This window comes from Equus asinus, chromosome 29 (assembly GCF_041296235.1).
Source record: "Equus asinus isolate D_3611 breed Donkey chromosome 29, EquAss-T2T_v2, whole genome shotgun sequence".
NCBI lineage: Eukaryota > Metazoa > Chordata > Mammalia > Perissodactyla > Equidae > Equus > Equus asinus.
The window spans coordinates 21592061-21611521 of record NC_091818.1 but is presented as its reverse complement, the minus strand read 5'-3'; the positions used below and the strand labels follow the sequence as shown (position 1 = coordinate 21611521).

General features: G+C 37.3%; 1 protein-coding gene across 1 annotated transcript in view; it reads right to left on the bottom strand.

Annotated features, from left to right (window-relative positions):
* Positions 1–19461, bottom strand: part of MPP7 (MAGUK p55 scaffold protein 7) — a 240700-nt gene that overhangs the window by 85428 nt on the left and 135811 nt on the right. The window contains exons 4-5 of the mRNA XM_014859082.3: positions 2897–2974; positions 360–440 (exon numbers count right to left, since the gene is read on the bottom strand). Coding sequence (XP_014714568.3) covers positions 360–440; positions 2897–2974 — 159 coding nt within the window. The remainder of the gene's footprint in view (positions 1–359; positions 441–2896; positions 2975–19461) is intronic.

Below are 19461 nucleotides of genomic sequence, written 5' to 3'. Positions count from 1 at the left end.
ATAGAAAAAGAGACAGAGTTGACGAATATGTTGGAATACCATTAATTAGCCAAGTAAAATGAACCTAAACAAAATCACTAATAGGTTTGCACCTTGTACTCTTCATTTAAACAGAAAATGACCTTGAAGCTACATTATATCTGCCAACTTAACCTCTGAGCTTCCCAATTAAAGTATTTTGTAGTTGTCACAACATTACTGGCAATTCTTTTTCCTGAATGGGATTTAGGCTATTAAAATACTGTGCACTCTTTGAAAATACATTTCCTTGAAAACTGATGCTCAAAACAAAATCCATCTGAAGTCTCAGAAAGTGCCCCTAGTTGAAGATGTTTATTACAGAAGTGACAGGTCCTCACCTTCACATTGGGTTTTGACAGTAGTTTCAACAGCTCTCTGATCTCACTGTTTAACGGCTTGTTCTGAAGCTCTTCAGCCAGCTGCAGGGAGATCACATTGACAGAGAGAACGTTAGGAAGAGCACTGCGTGAGGACTGAGAATCGATCTTGCTACTTTCCAGGGATTATGGACAACTCAGCATGAAAGATAACAGACTATCAATCATTGCTCTTCTTTTGAGGCCCTTAGTAGCCCAGATCCCAGCCCAGGCTCTCAGCTGAGCACCATGCAAGGAATCCTATCAGCCAGATCACCTTCTGATTTATTGCAACGAGGGCAAATCCCAGCACTTCATCTATGGAACGGTCTTTTGCATGCAGACAAAGGACCACTTGTAAAAAGGACTGGATCAAGCTTTGACACTGTTTAAAGGGAAAAAAAAGAAAGAAAAAAAAGAGCTTCTGAATGAGGTGGTGAAATCCACAGGGTTTCCAAAAACCCACAGTAGCTTGCTGTTAGGAGCTGGGTTAAAAAAGAAGTAGAATGCCTCTAATAGAGCAAATGGGCTGAAACTTTTATTATGCTTGCCTACACAGACTAAGACTTCTGTCAAATATAAACCAGGTTAATCAAACAATGACTTACAACAGGTTGACAGCTACTCTGGTACCAAAAGTGCTGACTGTACTTGACTACAATGATAAGAATCTCCTCTTGTTGGTTCTAGCTAAAGAAAAGGTTGAAACTTTGAACCTGCCCCTTGTTCTTCATTAAGAGATCTTCCTAGCAAATTTCTATTCAATTTTAGGCTACAGGAAGCATCACATAATTTTCATAAGAAGAAAAGCTAGACTCAAATAGAAAAAAGATTAGAATTATGAAACGTGCAGTACAAAATTCAAAATATGTACATATACTTTCATTCAAAAACCCTTCTTAAAACATTGCATAAAATTTCCATTTGCACCTAATCTTTCTACCAAGCTAAAAATAATTGTTCTCATCTCTGGAAAAGGACTTTTCTCTAAAAGAAAGATAGCATAAATTACACACAGCAAAATAAAATCAGATAAAATTGATATATTCATTGATTACATTTCAAAAAATGCTTTTACTTTTTCAAGGCAACATTTTTACAAAATTTTTAACTTTAAAGACACAAGAGGCTTTTTGCATTCTTTAGTCACTTAATATGTAACAATATTTTTTAACATCTAAATACATTGTTCTGATGAATTACAAAATGCTATGTTTTTATCATATTGACATAACAGTCTCTAATTTTTTAAAAAAGCAATATTGCCGTAACATGACTGGGCTTCAATTATAAATATTTTCCCAAACGCTCAACAGCAAATGTTTTAAAACTTGTTTTTAAGACTTTCTCAAGTGGTGACTACAGCTTACTAGTAGAAATATATCTACACCTTTATTCATCTTCATTTCAAATGTTTTGTTCTGTAATAATGCAGAGGCAGGCTTCCTCATCAAACATGTATATTGAAACATTCTGTCATTTGTAATCTCTGTAGATAATGTTTAGGGACTAAACAGGACAGAGCTTGGAGAATTATTACATATGCTTTTATTTTCTAAATTAGAATAAAAAATATATATGAAATATATCAAATAAAGTCAACCTCTGAAGATGGTCAATTTTTTATTATAGATGTTATTTTTACAATAAATAAAAGTTTTATAAAATAAAAATTTTGTTAAAAAAACATGTTTTATAAATAAAACATTATTTTTATTATACTTATGGCCCTGATATTGTACTAAACTGAATTACAGTTTCTTTTATCATAACAAAATAAAAAATTGAAAATCATCAAATACGCTACAGGATATCACTGAAATCAGCCTTCACGCTAAACATATTTCTCGTCTAGCTTAGTGTCCTTTATAGTTTATCCAGGTGTGCTCTCAATTCATCCGAGTCCAAAAGTTAAGAGTAAGAAACAGCAAGTTAGTTCCCTCCCCCAGATTTAAAATAAAATTATAGCTACAGGAAATTAACTACTCCATCAATGCCAAGTGCTTCTAAAATTTATTTTTTGGTTATGAAGGTAATTTGGAAAGGTCTAATATCCATAAATCATTACTATGCTTTATAATCCATTTTAAAAACAATCCTGTCTTTTTATGTATTTCATATGCCTCATTCCTCTACTACTATCTGTCATTTTTTAGTACTGTCAGCAATAGAGCTATCTCATTTGTCTTTATTTCCCCAAAGCATTCCTTCTTGACTTTCTCAGAACACTAATAGCTGACAGCTTCTCTCTCCCTATAGAGGCGCAGCCTAAAATTTCTATTACGTAGTCACCAGGGCAGAACAAGATGGTATCTACACGCAAAATTTGTAGGACAGGAAAGTGAATGGAAATCAGCATAATAGCAGCGTAAGCTCAGCGATGACAGGACTTTTGGAAGGATTTGCAACTTCTGGTTTTCACTCATAGGATCCCAGGCATCTGTCTGTGCTAGGATGAGCTCTGCGGCAGCCAGGCCTGCGGGAGTCGTGTCCCCGTGAGCTCAGAAAGGCACACTTACGTCATTGGCCAAGGCTGCCGCGCCGTGGAGGATGGGCACGGGATTCTGCTTTTCATAGTAGTGTAACTTTTCATGAATCTGGAAGAAAAGCAAATGAATGTAAGTTCACCTGCTCGTAAACAATCTGAGATATTTAAATATTTTCATCATTGTAACTAGAAGCTGATCCATTGAACATTCTAAACAAAACTTATGTTTATATAAACCTATAAATGACAAATGTGTGCATAATTCATATATTACTATTGCTAATTACTAGATAATTCATCTATTACTATTACTATATTACTACCACCCATTACATCTATTACTATGGTCTACTGTTTATAACATGAAGTCAAATGGAAAAGAGATCTTCATCAATAGAACGCATAATAAAAACTAAACCTTTGTTTTTCCCCCCAAATAAACATTAGCTTTATAAAATCTTTAATTTCTAAAACAGAGCTTTAATACTTCAAGCTTTACTTATAGTTTATATTCCTGCTAAAAACATAAACTGTGATTAAAGCAAAGTGATAAACTGGCAGCCACATTCCAACAGCTTGGTGTGTAATAATTGCCAGGAGCGGACAAGCTGGTGCCGTGTGGGCCCGTGGGCCAGCACTCCAGGACCACCTCACCAAGTACATGATTCCTGCTACTTATCATTATTATTTTTTTTCAAACTGTCAACTTTTCCCTCCAATTCAAATTTCTAAGAAACAAAGGGATTTCTTATCACTAGAGACATTTTTCATAACTATTTAGCTTAAATAAAACAATTCTCCACATTGTAAAACAAGTAAAATCATATTAATAAACAAAAACTTGGAAATTCATTTCCCATCAGCATTACCCAAGAAACACAAAGCCAAGAATATATCTTGATGCATTATAAGACAAACTGAGTTCCTTAACTAATCTAGTATTACAGTTAAGAAATGTAAGATGCTTTCACAAATGCACAACTGTCGGCACTTAAGTTTAATCTATTTGAGCTCTTATACAGGTCCGCTTAAAGTTTTATCCTTGAAAACTTACTTTAGCCTCTTCTTACTTATAGTTGAAGACACTGTCTCCCGTTATGAATGAAAAACAGTTGCAGCTCACAATTTCCTGTTTTTAATAGGTATCAAGTAATGCACTCTTTAATTAAACTCAAAGCTAACCAAAGTTTCTTGTAAAAGTCTGGAAGATCGATTTTATTTTGATTAGCCATATGCTATTGCTAAGAGAGGATTCTGTTACCTTTTTGGCAACGTGGTACATAATGCAAAGCATCAGGGAAAGAATTGTGACACTTATGATATTACCAGAATGATCAGGGCAACATTTTTACTTAGTATCTTGGAACCTTTAAACATTTATCACATCAGAGTAATAAACAAATTTTCAGGAATACAAGCTATAAAAGGAGTAAGATTTGATTTGAGAAACTATTAAAGTGTAACATAAAACAAAGCCAACCATCCTAAGAGCCAAATTAATTTTGCTTAAATAATTATCAAGAATTAGGTCACCTCAATATGCACTATCAGAGAACACTGAACTTACTCATAAAACTCATTTAACTTTACTGCAACTGCTTGTTTAAATGTCTGCTTCTCTGCAACCATGATAGCGAGACTTATACTTATTAGGCACTTACCATGTGTCTGTATTACCTAGATAACAGTCATCAGTAGTATTAGTAACATAGTCTTCAATGAGTTTAATATTTTAATTCCTTAAGCTTCACAAGAGCACTAAGAGATAGACTGCACCATCATCCCATTTTACAGATAAAGAGACACGCAGGAGGGAAATAACTTGCAATGGTCCCACAGACAGTTAATGGCAGAGCTGGGATTTCAAACTCAGGCCCTCCAGCTCAGTGTCAGAGTTCTTCCTCACTCCGCCTGCCTACCTTCCAGACTAATCTCGTCTGCGTTTTCACTGACCTCAATCACTGCCGAATGAATACGACAGGAGGCTGGATAGATATGGGACAAACAGTAATACTGTTTTCAATGATGACAGGACTGGTGACAGCTCCTCTCCTCTCTCTTATTTTTTCTTTCCTACGGTTCCTAATTTTGCTAGATTAATTTATATAAATACTACAATTATAACCTAAAATTACATGCCCCAAATACATACATATTTCTCCACTTAATTTGTGTCTTCTGAGTGTCTTTCAAAAACAATCAACTCTTCTTTCTACATCATCTTCTCTAGATGGTCCCCCGAGTGATGTAAGAGCCCACCCCCTCCCCCTGGACTTTGTCCTAGATGAAGAATTTTTTAAATGCTCTCCTAGAATTTTCAGATGCTGGCAACTCTATGCTGAGCTGTGTTTTACCTCAATACATAATTTAAAAAATTAAGTTGGTAGGAAAGAAAAAATTACTCTAAATAATTTTGAGCTGTTCACTGTTTCCAAAAATATTGATAGAAATTCTGCTTTTTATTAGTATTTATAATACCAGGGAAGAAAATTTAAAAACCAAAACGATTTTTAAATTCTAATATAATAAACAGGTAACACATACAGACCTCAACCCATAGCTGTCCAAGAGAACTTTCTGTGATGTTGAAAACGTTCTGTATCTGCTTGTCCAATACGGTTAGTCACTAACCACATGTGGTTACTGAGCACTTGAACTGTGGCTGGGGTACCTGAAGAACTGAATTTTTAATTTTATTTAATTTTAATTAATTTAAATTTAAATACCCACATGTGGCTAGTGGCTCTCATATTGGATAACACGGTATAGTTTTATATTATCCACTCTGTAATTTCCCTTTATACCCAGTGAATATACCAATTCACTCTGATAAAGTTTGGCAAATTTCCCCGAGTAGTAACATTCTGGAACCCACCAGACAAAGATATAACCAAAGATGTGGCTTAATCATCAATAGGGAAAATTAGCATCTATTACTAAATATCTATAGCCCAATCTGCAACATCTCATTTATTTTAACTAAACATTTCCCTTTGCAGATTCAATCATGTAATATAAGCGTACTTCATTTTTCTCCCCTGACCAACAAGAAGGGAGCAAAGGTGGAAAGAGTTGGGGCCAGCCTGGTGGTGTGGTGGTGAAGCTCACGCTCTGCTTTGGCAGCCTGGGGTTCACAGGTTTGGATCCTGGGTCCAGACCTACACACTGCTCATCAGGCTATGCTGTGGCAGCCTCCCACACACAAGGCAGAGGAAGACTGGCACAGATGTTAGCTCAGGACTACTCTTCCTCAAGCAAAAGGAGGAGGACTGGCAGCAGATGTTACCTCAGGGCCAATCTCCCTCACCGAGAAAAAATAAAAGTGTAAAGAGTTGTGGAAAGGAAGGAGTTAGGAGTAAAGAAGTCTGGAGAGAAGGGAAGACCCTGGTTACATTAACTTCATATGATGGAAAAATATGCAATTATTTAAAAGTAAGATCCTAAAAAAGAATGGCATGCTAAAATATTTAAAATACACTATTAAGAAAAGAGTGCATTTCAAAATGTATATACATTATGCAATATTAAAGTGTATATGGTTGTGTCCATAAGGGTTTCTTTTCTATAACTACATTTGTGATCAGAAACAGTCAGTTAAATAAAAATCATTTCTGTATGTAACCAACTCTTACAAGAACGCTATCATTGCCTTCATTTACACACATCTTAGAAATAAATGTTTATTTTTTTAAGGAAATCTGGTGCCAATAATCTAATTTTAGTAAACATACAGTAGAAATTGTTTTAAATGAAGTATAAATAAAGCTTAACTAGTCCCAATGCAATCGTTTGTTTTAAACCTCTCAATGATGTGTCGAGGTATTTAAACTGAAAAACCCAATCGTGGTTACCCGACTGATATTAAATAAACCAGAACTGTAAAACCCTTTTCCTGCCTTCTGAGTATAAAAAAATACTGAAAACAACTGCTCCGTAGTTTGAACGTCTACTGCGTTGATTAATAGTACCCAGTGCAGAAGTGGTGTGGACGTGCACACAGACACAACACCCAACCCAACCCCGCATCTCCCTCCTCTACTTAAAACACGGGGAGGAAGTGAGTCTGAGAATTAAAAGAAGATCCGTGGGACACCATGACAGCCAAGAAGAGCTGGAAATTACACACTATGTTGAACAGGAATAAAAAAATACAAGTATTCTAATGGCTGGGATCCTCTTTAAAACCAATAATTCAATGTTTCTCCAAAAGGCAAAAAACTTTGCCTCAAGAGAAACAAGGGACAACAAAGAGAAGAAATTTAAAACTGAAACCAACAAACGGAGCAGAGGCAATAGAGCCAAGTGTGAGCCCTCCTTTTCAAGTTTATACCACTGATCTCTCTCTTTTGGCTAATTTTCTTGGCCAGTACCTCTAGAAAAAAACATTAATAAAACGGTAAGAGCTGACATTCTCGTTTTGTTCCTGCCTTTAATGTGCTATATTCTGGCTTTACATTGCCATAGACATATATGTTATCACGTGAAATCAGTTTCCACGCATTCTAAATTTCTCAAGAATTTTTTGAGAATGAACGTCCAGTTTCACAAAATGCTTTTCAGCATATACAAACATATTGTTTTTCCTATTTGACCAGTTAATATTTAGGTGAATTCTATTTATAGGTTTCCACATACCGACCCATCCTTGCATTCCCACAATGAACCTCACTTGGTTATGATGTATTATTATCTTAAGCTGCTGTGGAATTCCACTGGCTAATATTTTATTTAGAATTTCTGCATCAACATACATAACTGAGGCTGATATTTGTGGGGTGATTTTTGGGGGGAGTGTCCTGTCTTTATTGGGTCTTGATATCAATGTTATATTCATTTCACTATTTTTAAAACTATGGAAGCATTCTATCTCTTTACATGCTCTGAGAACATCTAAATATCACTGGAGTGATTGCTTTTTTAAATATTTGATGGCGTTCCCCTGAGAAACCAGCTGGGTCTGACATGTTTTGGAGGGCAGCTTTATCCTCTAACTAACTTCATTTCTTCCAGTTTGTTTATAGTAATTTCTCCATTTCGGTCTTTCTCTTCTGGCGTCAGTTGCAGAAAATACTATTTCCTAGAAAATTATTCATTTTTATGTGGCTTAAAAAAAATTATCTGAATCTACTTAAGAAATTTTAAAAAAGACTTTCTTAGGAGTCTGAATTTCTATTACCTACTTTTTTCTTCATTACCTTTTCTGACTTGGCATATTTGCACTTTATTTTCACCCTTCACCTCTTCATTAGTTAATGAACATTGATTTTACCGTATTTTCAAAGAACCACCTTCTGGATTGATTAGTTTACCATTTTTGCTTTCTAGTATTTTATTTCTCTGTTTTTATCTTAATTCATTCCTTCTTTCTTTACATAACCCAGGCCGCCCTGCATAACACAGAAGTTACATGCATCACACAAATTATCAGAAAACAAAAGAAAAGGCAAACTACTCTAATTGGAGTTTTATTTGCTCATAAAATACTGACTAAAATAAACACTCATTCTAGGAGAAACATACTCAGAGTCAATTTGGAAGTAAAATGTGGCAGGACTGCAAATGATTCTAACCTTTCTATTTAGAAAGGTTACCTGGGGAAGAGGTGAGAGGACACACATCATAAAAAGGGAAAACTTCATGTGACTACTTAAGGCAAGTTCAAATATTTGTCCCTGTTTCACTCACTATTCATTCGCTGAGCAGCTGAGAAGGAAGAGGTTTTTGTCTAGTACTCACATAGGAGTACTGAAGTACAGGACAAGAACATCCAGACCACCCGTGCTACATGTGACACTGAGGTGATGAAGGACCAGCTATCCACAGTCAAGTATAAAATGAGAAATGAAATAATGTACTTTCCTCCCCCTTGTTTCATCTTTGCCTTCCATTCATGTGCTGCTATTCCCTATCCTAATGTAATAAAGAGATTTTCCTGTGACTTTTTTTTTTTAAAGTTTTACAATTTTGCATACTGAAGTCTTAACTCACACCCAGGAAGAGCTCTCAGAATCTTTTTATTTATTTATTTATTTTGCTGAGGAAGATTGGCTGTGAGCTAACATCTGTGTTGATCTTCCTCTATTTTATGGCAGACGCCACCACAGCTTGATGGCTCGATGAACGGTGGTGGGTCTGCGCCCAAGATCCAAAGCTGCGAACCCTGGGCCACTGAAGCAGAGCGCACGAACTTAAGCACTACACCACTGGGCCAGCCCAAACTCATCTTATCTTTTTAAAAAGGATAACACCATTTAACCTTTTCCTACTGATATGTAATACTACTTGTTATTTATCAGACTCCCACATACAAGTGTCTGTATCTGGGCTCTCTATTCTGTTCCTTGATTTGTCTCTCTGGGCCAACACCATTATGATATTTCTATCTACACCTCTGGTATCTAGTAAGGCAAAACTTCTTAGCCCCTTATTCTTCCACAGCCTTCTAGGATCCCATATTCCATGAAAACCAAGCTGGTGTGTCTTAACCTTGTTATCTCTCTGCATTCTAGGAATTTTCCTGAAATCTATCTTGCAATTCACTTTGCTCTCTTCAACACTGTCTAATCTCTGAGGAATCTATCCAGAGTGTTTTGGTTGATTTTTTTTTTTAATGACTATACTTTCTATTCTTGTGGTTCAAATATGGTTCTTTTTGTAATCTTTCTGTTTTCTTTTCCTGGCACCTAGTGTTTTTCTTCTAACGACTGAAGCCTTCTTTTATGTCTTATATCATTTTAAACATAGTTATTTTATAGGCTATAAGGCTGTCTCATTATGTAGAGTGCTTAGGTTTTAATCTTACTATTTGCAGTGGCTACTGACTGGAGCTGAAGGTAGATTTTCCCCAAATGTGTTGTAATTTGGGGTTGTTAGTAAATCTTTAGGGGGGCATCACAAGAGGGAATTCCAGGTTGATGGTATATCTTTTCAGAAATAATTTTATCTAGTATTTTCCTCCAATGGGTGACCTTGAAGTATCACCAGCCACTTTGCTAATTTTATAGTTTAGGACTCCTGGAGTTTATGGATGAAAAAACTGAAGCCATGGACCAACCAGTTCATGGTTACAATTCTTAAACTAGACTTTCTTCTGTTTCTAGCTAATCCCAGGGAGACAGACTAGATTCTTAGCCACCTCCCTAAAAAAGCAGTTGGAACTTTCTCATCTTCCCAATCACTAACAGAGTAACCCTAAAAAAGGAGCCATTTTGTGTGTGTGTGTCAGTACGAATTCCCCACTTTACCTGGCGTAAATGTTAGGAGAGCGACCCCACCTCCACCCCGGCCTACTCCTCCAACACAGCTGCAACAGAAGTTGAAGCAGTTACCAGTACAGCAATCAGTGTCCTCTTCACTTGTAAAACAGATGCATTTCCCTTACTTTCTTACAACCTTAGTAATGTATGAAAAAGAATGGTTGCAATTACCCAGAATTTCTAGGTATTTATTGTAGGAACTAGAAGGCTGGGTTGGTTATTTAATGTAAATTAATTCTGGCTTCTAACAGGGAGCATCCAGTTCCCTTGGTTGGCAATATCATTATAAAGGAGAAAATAGTCACTTTTTACTTCTAGGAAGAGAGTCTAGGTACCTTTATATTTGAGCTCTCAGGAGTTATTCTGTTCACCTGGCTTGTGAGATCCATTTTACTCAGTGTCTCTACCTGATCTCAATGTATTTTTTTCCTCAAGTTGAAAATAATAGTTCATCTGATTTAAAATCACTTTTTCAGAGTTAAAACACAGATCTTTATAAAGCTTTTGTCTTTAGACGTTCCTCTGTATGATGCAGGATTTGAGTGTACTGTGCTCACAAGCACAGTTACTAAACAAAGATTTGAGGCTGTTACTTTCCTCAAGCAACACAGCCACAAGGAACCAAAGAAAAGCCTTTCCATAGCAAACCATCGGGAGCAACTGGTACTTTCCCTGCAAATCAGGGCAGGGTGTTTGCAATATCTCTACGGAGATGAGTAATTCTTATAAGGGACATGGCCATAAAGTGGTTATAAGCATTAAAAACGGTTTTGAGGCTTAAGTTAAATTATAAGAGGCAATAAACCATCAAGCTCTTGATTGAGTTGACTATGTAGTGATTCTATTTGAAATCACGTCCCAGAGCCTTCCCTGCAGATCAGATTCCTTTAGTTCCTAGAACAATATTCTAGGATAAAGTAGTCAGGGCATTAGACATTTCTTTGGAATGTTTAGCAACTCAACAAAAACTGAACTTGAATTATCCAATCCAGAAGTAAATAAACTGTCCTATTTTGAAACAATTGGTGCATACATCTTTCACTTCCCTCATAGAAGAATGATCAGATTTGCCATGAAAAAAAAAAATCTATATTCAATAATCACTGAAGAACTGAGGACTGTTAAATTTTTATCAGGGTGATGGTGGATGTTATGACAAATGGCAAATGGGTTGATTCGACATCATGGAACTCAGACAGGTTTCACTAAACAAGTAGCGATCAATGGTGCTATACACTTGCCTGTAGTTTACATTTTAACAAGAACTGTAATTACAACTTGAAAAGAAGGTCTTTTAGTCACAAAAGATGGAACGAGCTATATTAAAAGTGACAAATTGCGTATCTAGGGTCTATGGCTAGGAGTCCATGGATGGCTCTCGGCAGCTCATGGCATACTGGAAACTGTCTACAAACTGTTTGCATGTATTTTTCTAGGAAAATAATCCAAAGTTTCACCAAAAACTCAAAGGGGTCTATGATCCCAAGAAAAGTTAAAAACTATTGTTTTGGGTTCCAAATACTGATGGATAATCATACCAAGAGGTTTAGACTTTATCCAATTAAATAAAAATAAAATAAAAAGACATTAAAGAGGAGACACAAGGCCCTACTTGTGCTTCCCTCTATTTTCCTTGCAGAGATGGGGAAAGAGGAAGGGAGTGGAAACAAGAAGCCAGTTAAGAGGACATCGCTCTAGTGGCAAGAAATTCCAAAGGACTGGTCACTGCTCAGCACAGGTTATTTCTGAGGCTCCTCAGGTTTTCTGTCCTTTTGTGCAGCAAGTCTGATGGAGTCCATCTCCTCTTAGCAGCCACCACTACTGCCTCTACCCCAAGCCTGCTGTAAAATGGAATATGCTCTCTGCAGCTATTGTCTTCCTTGCTGCCTCCAAAGATAAGCATACAGGCCCACTATGCTTTAGAGATTTTACTGCTATCCACCTGGGGACAAGGACAAGGACAAGGACAAAGAAAAGTAAATATGGAGAATTTATAACATTTTCACGGTTTTTAAAAATAAATTATCAACATAATTTATTAAGAGCCTTGAATTCAAATATATGCAAGTTTCAATCCTAGTTCTGCCCCTTACTTGCCATTAGACAACTTACTTAACTTTTGCAATGGACTGAGTGTTTATGTTCCTCCCAAAATTCACATGTTGAAACCTATTCCCCCAATGTCATGGTTGGTATTAGGAGGCAGGTCATTTGGGAGGTGATTAAGAGATGAGAGCAGAGCCCGCATGGATGAAATTAGTGCCCTTATAAAAGAGACACCAGAGGGCTCCCTCCCCTCTTCTACCACGTGAGGACACAGCAAAAAGATGGCCATCTATGAACTAGGAAGCAGGCTCTCACCGGACATGGAACCTGCTGGTGCCTTGATCTTGGACTTCTCAGCCTTCAGATCTATGAGAAATACATTTCTGTTGTTTATAAGCCACCCAGTCTATGGTATTCTGTTAAAGTAGCCTAAACGGACTAAGATGATAACCTTCTCAAGCTTAGCTTCTTCGTATAATAGTACCTACTGTACAGGACTATTGTGAAGATTAAAGTGACCATTAAAAGAGCTTCACACTGTCTCTAGAAAATGGAAAATGTCCCCCAAATGGTAGTTTATGTCCTGATTGTCCCTAATACCCCCCACTGTTATTCCTAGTGCAAAGATATATTAGTTTCCTCTTGACTACATCATATCGCATATATATAAGATACAACTGATGCCTAAAGATAAAATCAAAGTAGAACTGGTACCATCTATGCTCAAGGAGAGAATGTGCATTTCTGAAGGACACTAAACTAAATGCCATCCCCTTTGACATTTCTTCTACAATAGTCAAAGTAAAAGAAGAAAAGGACCTAAATGAAGGCAGTGGCTGCAGGGTTAAGAAAGCCTGGGTGGACACAAAAAAGGTAGAAATTAATTTTGACCACAGCAAGTGGGAAATGATGGAGAGAGTACAAGATTAGGCTATGAACATCAGAATGAGATTTCCAGGAAGAACATGGTTTGTTATGAAAAATCTAGATCTATGTGTTTATTAACATGTGCAGAAAGGACCTGTCTTAAAACAACCATCACTTTAGTTGCCTATTCCCAAAGAAGAAAGTTCTATCTTTGGGGAGAAGAATGAAATCTTCACACAGGAAAAAGTGTAGCAGCTGAATGGAAGGGTTCTTAGAAAAAAGAGTAACTATCAGAATGATTTCAAAGATCATAAAGCTAGCTATCATTGTTGTCAGCTATCATCTCCCCATAGGAATTTAAAGACCCTTTGCCCACAATCCCAAATTCCGTTGAAGTTAATGAGGAAACACATAATTTTGAGATGAGCTAGGATCTGGTTAGGGAATGTGGAGTGCATTACGACGTGACTGTGTGGAAAATGAGTGTCAGACAGGAACCAGACTTCACTCCCAGTGGAAATATCCAGCAATCATAAATTGGTTGTCACTTCCTAATTCAAATCTTTCAATGGCTTGCCATTGCACTCGAGATTAAGGGTATGCTTGCCAATGCACTTAGAAATTCACTTAGTCCCGCATGACCTAGCCCCATAGGGTTCTATCTCAAGCCACTCTCCTCACCAAGTTCCAACCACAGGGACCTTACGTTAGTTCCTCAAGCCTACAGGGTCCCTCCTACATCAAGGCATTCTCTCCGCCTCCAATGCTCCTCAGTCTTGGGGGGCCCACGGTCATCTTTGGGTCTCAGCTCAAATGTTATTTGTACAAAGATGCATTCCCTAAAAGTCCAATCAAAATTAGTACTCCCTCATTATTAGTTCTGATCGCTCCCTATTCTTTTTGTTCATCACCCTTATCAGACTTCATATTAGTAGATTTACTATATTTATCTGCTTAGGCCTGTCCCCACTAGGTAATGAAATTCACAGATGAGGGAAATGCCCCTGGAGTTTCCACTATAGCTCTAGCACACAGCGCAATCCCTCTCACAAAATAGAAGCTCAAAAGTTATAATCATTAATAATTAACAGTGAATGAATCTCGCAATCTCAGACAGCTAGTTACCATTCTGCAATCATAGTTTAAGAGGATGGCGTGTGTAACTTTTTTCTTCTTGCCCCCAAACTGACGACTAGTGCCCAAAGCTGAAAAAAAGAGAAGTGTTGAGTCACATGGTCTAAGGAAAGTTTCTGACAGCTGGAAATCTACACCCGTCTAGAGCTCAAGAGACGGCTGAAATGTAATAATCAACCACCCCCATCATGCCATCCACCACTTCCCAGTGTGTGTATGTATTTAGTATATGTGTGTGTATGTATATGTGTGTGTGTGTATATATATATACGGACAAAAGACAGAAAAATTGTCTTATCAACATAGGAAAAGACAAAAACAGGAGTAAGGAGTCTATAGCCTAGTGAAGAGTAGGGTAAAAAAGGCAAGTCTCTCAGAGAATGTAAGTGCAGATGAGAAGACTGAAAGATATTCTCTAACTCAGGCAGCAGACTAGCTGACTTACCCTTTGTGTCTATCTAATCACGGGGAGAAGGGCAACAAGGAGAGACTGCAGAATAAAGAAGGGGTTAGGGGCAGACTATTGCTCGGCCTACAAATGATGCGTGAGTTTCCTCGTTAGCTGGACTTGAGCCATCTTGCTCAGAATCCAGCCAACCGCACCGTCAAAGGCTTTGGGTTGCACCAACTCTGTACCGGTACAGACTCAACATTTGTGCACTTAGCACAGAGGTAAGGATGCCACTAAGCGTTAGCCTGTGAGGAAGTAACAATGAGGATAATTAAGTAAAAACTATTGTTTCTTTCCCCTTTTTTCTTCCAGCCCAAACAAACTAGAAGAACTGGACCTCCTCCAGAAATAAACCAGTCCATCCCCCAAGGTGTGTGAGTGGGGGAGGGGGAGCAGTAAGGGATAAAAGAATGTATTATGCACCATCCCCGTGCCAACTCCGCTACTCCTGGCTGGCACTAGGAAGCAAAAGAAAAAAGAAATAAATGGGACTTCATCAGATTAAAGAGTTTCCCGCAAGGCAAAGGAAACCAGGGACAAAACGAAAAGACAACCCACCAAAGAAAATATTTGCAAATTACATATCCGACAAGGGGTTAATCTCAAAAATATATAAACAACTCACACAACAACAAAAAAACAACCCCATCAAAAAATAGGCAGAGGATCTGAAGAGACATTTTTCCAAAGAAGGTATACAGATGGCCAACAGGCACATGAAAAAATATTCAACATCACTAATCATCAGGGAAAGGCACATCAAAACTACAACGGGATATCACCTTACAACTGTTAGAATGGCTATAATCACCAAGACAAAAAATAACAAATGTTGGAGAGGTTGTGGAGAAAAGGGAACCCTCATACACTTCTAGTGGGAATGCAAACTGGTTCAGCCACTATGGAAAACAGTATGGAGATTTCTTAAAAAATTAAAAATAGAAATACCACATGACCCAGGTATCCCACTACTGGGTATTTATCCAAAGAACTTGAAATCAACAATTCAAAGAGACTTATGCACCCCCACATTCATTGCAGCATTATTCACAATAGCCAAGACGTGGAAGCAACCCAAGTGCCCATCAACTGATGAAAGGATAAAGAAGACGTGATGTGAAATACTATTCAGTCATAAAAAAAGACAAAATCATCCCATTTGCAACAACATGGATGGACCTTGAGGGTATTATGTTAAGTAAGATAAGCCAGACAGAGAAAGACAAACACTGCATGATTTCACTCATATGTGGAAGATTAACCACATGGACGAAGAGAGTAGATAAGTGGTTGCTAGAGGGGAAGGGGGTTGGGGGGTGGGCATAAGGGGTAAAGGGGCACATTCATACGGTGAATGACAAATAATAACATACAACTGAAATTTCACGTTATAAACTATTATGACCTCAATAAAACAAAAAAAGAAAATAACCAGATATGAACAAAAAAAAATGTAAACTAATGAAGTTAATGAAAGCCAGAAGCAAGAAAGAAAGGAAAATTTTTGTATATGCTACTTCTAACTTTTATTCCTTTTTTTTTTATAGGTAAGGAAGATTGGCCCTGAGCTAACATCTGTTGCCAATCTTCCTCTTTTTTTTCCTCCCCAAACCCCAGTACATAGTTGTATATGCCAGTTGTAACTCATTCTAGTTCTTCTATGTGGGATGCTGCCACAACACAGCTTGATGAGTGGTGTGTAGGTCTGTGCCCAGGAGTCAAATCAGTGAACCCCAGACCTGGATGTGGAGCACACAAACTTAACCAGTTGGTCACAGGGCTGGCACACTTCCTTTTTTAGCCTCCGAATGCTATGCTGTGGCAAAAGTCCATTTTCCTTATGGTTTTACATTTTAATAGCTGAAGAAAAAAGTTTCTGGCTAGGCTTGGTGGCAATATGTGCAGGAGGCCCAAGTGTGGGGTCCATGACATTTCAAGTGAGGCCAGAGATTTTAAAAAGTAAAGGAATGTTATCTCATTGGAAAGAGAAACTATAATTTAGCTGGGTCTTCTTTACGCATATACTGATCCTTTTTAACAGGGATGTTGTTAAAAGATTACGCTTGGGACCAAACTTTTTAAGCACACTGTATTAAGCATGCTGTATTAGCAGGTGACAGAAGTATTTTATGGAATCCTCTGATAAACGAATCATTGGTAAGACACACACATCCTCTGTGTAAATGTGGATTACAATTATCATATGCTTGCATTGCACTTCTAGAGTTCTGTTTATTCTTTCCATATAGCAGACTTTCTATAGTTTTGTCACGTCTTTCCTTTCTCGCTTGTCTTACTTTTTGCTCATCTCATGGTCCAAAAAGAGGCTCGTGGGAAAGACAGTAAGGGGAGGGTGGCTGGCCTCTCTGTTTCATACGGTTATTCAAGTACCAACATCTTTCCATCTAAGTGGCTGCACTTTCCACTTAATCCTTCAAGACCTACCCTGGACACACTCTATAATTTTGCCGAAGCAGCAGTCATCACCATCCCAGCAGCGCAAGAGAGCATGTGCTAACATCTTTGCAAATTTCACACACTGCCAGAACTGCGATGATGCAATGTACTTTCATTGGCCCACAGAGAGGATGATGTCACGGGCTTTGGCAGCCCAGTTTCGTGAAGTTGCGAGATACCAAATCAAACTGTCCTGTGAATTTCAAGGGTATATTTCACCAAAATGTAAGTTAGGACCTCAACATACCATGGATAATTTTTTTTAACATAGTAGAAATAAATACATCACTAGGTAAAATTTGTGATTTAGAAACAGATACTGTTGGAACTATATGAAAACCTAAAAAAAACCTAGACATTATTCAATCCTCTCCCGCTTCTGATTTATATAGGAAGGTTAAAAGCTCTGTGCAGCACACGCACAAATCTTATTTCATTCTGGACTCTTGCTCTGCCCTAGACAAATACATAGTGTATTTCTACTTCTGCCAAAGCAGCTACTGTGGAGGTATCGAGATGCTAGTATACCAACTCAGGTGATGTGGGTATAATAATTATTTCCCAATGAGAGGTAGGAGAAAGCTGCTTTTCCAGCTAAGATGAAATAATGCTTTTCATCAAGTTCCAAAGAAGAAAAATAAATCTAATAAAACATTAAGGAACGCAATATTTAAAAAAAAAAACTTTCTGAGTTCTAGAAATTGTACCAATGATACTACTGGTTGCTCCTCACGTATCTAACTATGTTTGCCAAAAAATGAGTCAGACTAGCAATACATTAGTCTAATTCTCTACATTCTTCTTCTGATCACTACCAACTTTAATACTTCATTCAAATAGTTATTTATTTTGTTGAATGAATGAACATGGCATTTCCTAATTATTATTAATAATTACACCACCAACAAACACTGAGTGCTTACAGTTCTAGGTGCTTCACCTACATTAGCCCCTTTAATGTTTTCAATAATCCTATAAGCATTATGATTTCTCACATTATGGATGGTCTGTATATCATTAGGTCTGGTTAAAGGGCAATAAAATTTTTAAATCATTTTTAAAAAATAAATATAAGCCAAAGGAAGGCAACACCGTGGCAGAAGCTCAAAAAGAGGGAATCACCAGACCAGGGAGAAACTGCTGGAAGCAGAAGCAGAGCGAGCAGGGCAGGGACATCAGAGGTACAGGAGAGAGAAGGTTCAGATCAAACGCATGAGGAAACCAGACAGGGCAGATCTGATAAAAGAATAAAATGGTACCTACACTGAGAGAGCCTTTTTTTTTTAATTAATATTTCACAGTAACAGATAAGGAAGCAATCGCAGGCACAAATCTCAAAAGGCTACCCTCGCATGTCGCCAACTTCACACAGCTACTCCCTCCCATCCTCCTAAAAGTACAGGGACACTCGCTTCACTCGAGCGTGGAGAGATACTAGAAGAACAAAAAGAATTAATAACACACGGAAACACGATGAAGACGCCAGAAAAATATGACCAGAAAGCAGATGAAACTGTAACCTAATATTTTAAATCGAGTTAACGGAAATAAAGAAAATACTGGAAGCTATTAGAAAACAGCATGATGAGAATTAGAAAAGGCTCAGAAATGAGATGATTAGAAAACAGGATGATTTGAAGAGAGCTGGAATGTGTTAGAGAAATTTTTTTAGTAATAAAGACTAAACTAGAAGCAACATAAGAGCAGAGAGACATGGAAAGTTCAGTAGGGGAAATAAACGATAGAATGAAGAAATAAAACTGAAATTGTAATGAAAAACAGAATTCATGGGGAGAGAGACGAAGAAACCCATTATTATAAGGCTCATTCAACAACGGTCCTAGACTGAACAATAAGGCATAAATAAATAAAATAGACAGAAAAATAGGTAGTATAAGGATTATAATGGAAGAAATCAAACTGCCATTATTAACAAATTTAAAAGAAATCTACAGACAAACTAATCAAATTTCTAAGTGAATTTAGCAAATTGCAGGGTATCAGGACACTATACTGCATCAATCTATTTCTATGTATCAGCAGCAAACGATTAAAAATATTTTTAATTCCTAGGAAAAACCCTAATTAATAAACTATTACTGAGAGAAATTAAAAACCTAAATAAATGGAAAGATATATACCATACCTGTGAACTCTAAGAATCAACATTTGTAAAGATATCCATTCTACCCAAATTGAACTATGAATCCAACCCAGTAATGATCAAAACTGCCACAGATTTTCTATACTTAAGTAAGACAATGTGCCACTGAAGGACAGAACAACAGAAAAGAAGAGAGCCCAGAAGCAGACCCATGCATATATGGACACGAGAGGAGGGCGCAGTTTAGAGCAGTGGGGAAAGGATGGCCTTTCCTGAAATGG